The following is a 5,000-nucleotide window of genomic DNA, read 5'->3' as shown; positions in this document are numbered from 1 at the left end:
TATAAGATTATAGCAATACCATTTGTGTTAGTTTCACTGAAACTGGGAAAGAAAGATCTAGAAGCACACTAATTTAATTGGTACAGTTTACGTAGTGCTAGATCAGACCATGTCCCAGTGGTATAACACGACCTGATCCAGAGACTCAGAGACAAACCACAACCCTGAAGGTTTTGTATGAAGACATGGACATGACTCAGAGTTCAGGCTGGATCTAGTTAACCTCCTGGACTTTTGACTCTGTAACGAGGACAGTCTTCTTTGGACACTACACGTGAGCATTAGAGTTGTGTGTTTTGAGAAGGTCTGCCATGGGTTATGACTTGTGGATCTGGTGTTAAAGCAGCAGGTGAAACCTAAACAAGAAGTGAAGAGGAAGCAGAAGAGGCCGACGAGTGCAGCAGACGAGCCAGAGTGTAAAATGATCAAGACTGAGCCGTCAGGAGGTGATGAGACCAACAGTCGTACTGAACTTCTGTCTTAGTCTGTTACTTATTTTCTCTTTTGATCTTATTTACATTTTCTCGTTTTCTGCAAAGATTCAACAAACAATATGGAGGCAGTTGAGAGATCTGAAACTGATGGAAGTGTAAGTTTAAGTTTCATCTACTTCACTTTTTAGTTCTTGTTTTTTTTAACTCTCGGGCCACATGGACAAGTTTAGCATTAACACGTGAGTCCTGGTGGACGGTAACCATCTGAACACATCATCTGTGTTGTAGTAAGGTTTCAGCATCATGGAAATGCTGCTTATTACTGATTTTGCATATCGTCGCTGTCAGACGGAATCCTCGTATCTCCAAAACCGTTATTTTTCAGGTGATTAAAAAAACGCCGTACCTTATCTGCAGTACACAGGGTTTATTCCGCGTTGCAGTGGATTGTCTTGCGCTAAATTCCTGTCCTCAGACGAGCACCAGAACTAGCGGAGGTCAAGATTTTTTTTTCTTTGAGCCCAGTGTTTTGAAGACATTTACCTCAGAAGACGCGTTGATTCGTTGCGACTCTTCTTGAGGAGAAATATGCCGTGAAGCTCTCCCACGGAGTGAGGAAGAGGTGGACAGTTGAAGTGTCCAATGGAGTTATGAGATTTGTGCTCAAGCTATTTTCAAGACTTTAGATCGGTTAATAACTTGTAAAAATAACAGACCCACGTGGGGACTGACCAATAGCATCGATATGTGAAAAAATATGAAAGTGACCAAATTTGGACATATGAGGTTTCCACCCGACAGCGACGATATGTGGCTTTGGGAACCTACTGATGTTTCAGTATCTCACACCTACACATGATGTGTCGCTAATTAAATGTGTGCCTCTGTCCAGGCCTCCAACCCAGGAGCTGAGGAACAACCTAGAGGTGAGAATCCATCATCTTCCTGTTATCGTAACCTCCAAACTTTTATATACATTCTTTATTAAGCCAGATCTATTACTCTGTGTTTGGTGCTTGCTCAGTTTATAATGAAGCTTCTCTGACAGTGGAACATCTCTGGACCTTCTGTCCACTTCAGGCAGATAGCTGAGTTAATATTTTCTGTATGAACCATTTAATATGTTATTTCTAACAGATTTTTGAAAGCTTCATGAAAAGGACTATTATATAGGTTTGTTTTTTAAACGAAGTTTCTTTTTTGCCGTCTGCATACAGCAGGTGACACTGAGGAGACCAGCGAGGGTTCGACTCCTGCCTCAGTAGGTTTAGACCGTGTGAAACTAAACTCATTAGAAGTGTGAGTATTGCTAATCTGAGTTGATTGACATGTCTTTCTCTGCCCAGGCCTCCACATCAGCAGAAGCAGAACAAAGTTGTAGTGAGCATTAGTTACTCTCATCTACGTATCTCCTCCACATTTACCACACGGTTTTAACCACTGACTTTGATCTGTTTGTCTTTTCTTTACAAAAGTGGAGAAGTGGTTGGAGGAAACGACTGAGCGCGGTATATCGAGCTTTGTGAAGTCTCTCTGGGCCTTTTTACACCCGGTCACTTCATGTGTTGTCTCTGATCTGATATCTATCTGATTTTTTAAAACTGTTCGATTTACATTAGACCACATAAACGCGTCTCGGCGAATCGGATATCGATCCGATCTTTCTGCTCCCGCCCAAAATGCTAATATATTTTAACTCATTTCCTGGGTAATTGTAAAAGAACACACTTTGGTGTGTGTGGTTTTCAGAACGCAATCAAAAAGAAGACGAAAAAACTTATGCTACAAAATACAGCGTTTACTGTTTGCTGCATTTTCACTGGCAGCAGCAGCGCGTTTTAAGCCCCGACGAGACGCCTGTGTGAAAGATCACCTGAGTGACGTAGTTCTGTTTGGGAGGAGTTTAGCACTGACGTATGTGGCTTGAACAACCACATTCATTTACACCTGTCCAGTTTCATCTGAAACACATCCCAGACCACCTCCTGAAGGGGTTTGTACCGTCAGATTTATATCAGTCTCTGAAACGTTTCTGAGGGCATTTAGACCTGGTCTTTTTACCATCGGGTAGATATCAGATCACAGAAAACACATGAAGTGACCAGGTGTAAAAAGGCCCTCTGATTACACATCACTCCGTTATGATAACAGATAGGCGACACACCCGTGTAGAGTTAACGATCCCGTATCGTTTCTATAGCGACGTATTCTACAAAGCAGCAGGGTAGACGGACTCGGAAGTACGATGACAAACAGGTGAAGCAGGGCTACGCAGGCAGGACGAGACCAGAGATGATCACAGCCCAGAGGTCAGATCCAGCTCCACAGCACCATACATTATCTTCAACAAGGCTAAATAACTGCGTGCGCTTTAAACCGTTCTGTCGGTTTGTTCTGTCTGTCACATGATCACTAGGATCGCGTTCGTATGTTCGGTGTGCAAGTTCCGCTCGTTCTACAGAAGGAACATGACAGTGCATCTGAAGAGTAAGTTCCACAAAGATCACTTCAAGTTCCTGTCAGATCACCTGCCTGAAGCCACGATGGACTTCCTGCAGGTACGACACCACTCACGATGTCCGAGGAACAACAAAGATCAGTCACAATGACTTATGATTGGTGTAGGGATTAAAGAAAACACGTGATGGTCATGTGATACCTGATGGCCTGCGGTTTATAGTACAGCTTAGTGAATAATAATACAGAATCTTGGAGTTAGTTCAGATTTTAAATGCATCATTTGTTATTGTTTATAACGAATCATGTATCACGAGTCTGTGTCCAATCATCAAGGCAGTGAGTTCATTTAGGTTAAGTTTAAACGGATAAGTGTTGTTCTACTGCACTAACATCAGTGAGGATGTCTGTTTTCATTATGACAACAGTGTGTGTGTGTGTGTGTGTGTGTGTGTGTGTGTGTGTGTGTACAGGCACATTTCAGTAATAAACATAAGAAGGTTGAAGGTTTCATTAATCAGATACAAGATCACCGTGCTACCATCTGTCAGCTGTATGAAGATAAGGACCTGACTCAAGGTTTCTGACCAGTTTCTTCCCTTTTCTGCATTTGCACTGAATGTCGTATGTTGACTTATTGTGTGTGTGTGTGTGTGTGTGTGTGTGTGTGTGTGTGTGTGTGTGTGTAGACATAAGTATGGAGCACTTTATGAGGAAGGCAGAAGCAGCTCACTGTCTAGCGTGTGATGTGTACATACCCATGCAGCATTTATTAATTCAGCAACACCTCAAATCTCCTGAACATAAAAGGAACTGCAAGGTACACACACACACTACACACACACACTACACACACTACACACACACACTACACACACTACACACACACACTACACACACACACTACACACACTACACACACACTACACACACTACACACACACACTACACACACACACTACACACACACACTACACACACTACACACACACACTACACACACTACACACACACACTACACACACACACTACACACACACACTACACACACACACTACACACACTACACACACTACACACACACACTAACACACTACACACACACTAACACACTACACACACACTAACACACTACACACACTACACACACACTACACACACACTACACACACACACTACACACACTCACACACTACACACACACACACACAGTCCACACTACACACACACAGTCCACACTACACACACACACACTACACACACACACTACACACACTCACACACTACACACACACACACAGTCCACACTACACACACACAGTCCACACTACACACACACACAGTCCACACTACACACCACACACACTACACACACACAGTCCACACTACACACACACACAGTCCACACTACACACACACACACACAGTCCACACTACACACACACACAGTCCACACTACACACACACACACACACAGTCCACACTACACACACACACACAGTCCACACTACACACACACACACACACACACAGTCCACACTACACACACACACACACACACACAGTCCACACTACACACACACACACACAGTCCACACTACACACACACACAGTCCACACTACACACACACACACACACTACACACACACACACAGTCCACACTACACACACACACACACACACACACACAGTCCACACTACACACACACACACACACTACACACACACAGTCCACACTACACACACTCACACAGTCCACACTACACACACACACAGTCCACACTACACACACACACACACACTACACACAGTCCACACTACACACACACACACACACACACACAGTCCACACTACACACACACACACACACACACACAGTCCACACTACACACACACACACACAGTCCACACTACACACACACACACACACACACACTACACACACACACACACACACACACACACACACACACTACACACACACAGTCCACACTACACATACACACACACAGACCACACTACACACACACACAGTCCACACTACACACACACACACAGTCCACACTACACACACACAAACAGTCCACACTACACACACACACACAGT

At 43.9% G+C, this 5,000-nt stretch overlaps 1 protein-coding gene across 7 annotated transcripts in view; it reads left to right on the top strand.

The window, feature by feature from the left end:
• Positions 1–5,000, top strand: part of LOC132839690 (A-kinase anchor protein 8-like) — a 12,708-nt gene that overhangs the window by 3,862 nt on the left and 3,846 nt on the right. Inside the window, exons 4-13 of one of the 7 annotated variants that reach the window (XM_060860805.1) lie at positions 347–446; positions 540–589; positions 1,327–1,360; positions 1,652–1,695; positions 1,781–1,814; positions 1,910–1,942; positions 2,635–2,743; positions 2,851–2,992; positions 3,365–3,470; positions 3,581–3,711. In XM_060860805.1, coding sequence (XP_060716788.1) covers positions 347–446; positions 540–589; positions 1,327–1,360; positions 1,652–1,695; positions 1,781–1,814; positions 1,910–1,942; positions 2,635–2,743; positions 2,851–2,992; positions 3,365–3,470; positions 3,581–3,711 — 783 coding nt within the window. Of the gene's footprint in view, positions 1–343; positions 447–539; positions 590–1,326; positions 1,361–1,651; positions 1,696–1,780; positions 1,815–1,909; positions 1,943–2,634; positions 2,744–2,850; positions 2,993–3,364; positions 3,471–3,580; positions 3,712–5,000 lie in introns of all 7 variants that reach the window. The other 6 variants (XM_060860809.1, XM_060860806.1, XM_060860808.1 and 3 more) reach the window with 6 other exon arrangements.

The sequence above is a fragment of the Tachysurus vachellii genome, chromosome 24 (genome assembly GCF_030014155.1).
Source record: "Tachysurus vachellii isolate PV-2020 chromosome 24, HZAU_Pvac_v1, whole genome shotgun sequence".
Classification (NCBI taxonomy): Eukaryota; Metazoa; Chordata; class Actinopteri; order Siluriformes; family Bagridae; genus Tachysurus; species Tachysurus vachellii.
The sequence above is the reverse complement of the archived record's forward strand: the minus strand, read 5'-3'. Positions and strand labels throughout refer to the sequence as shown.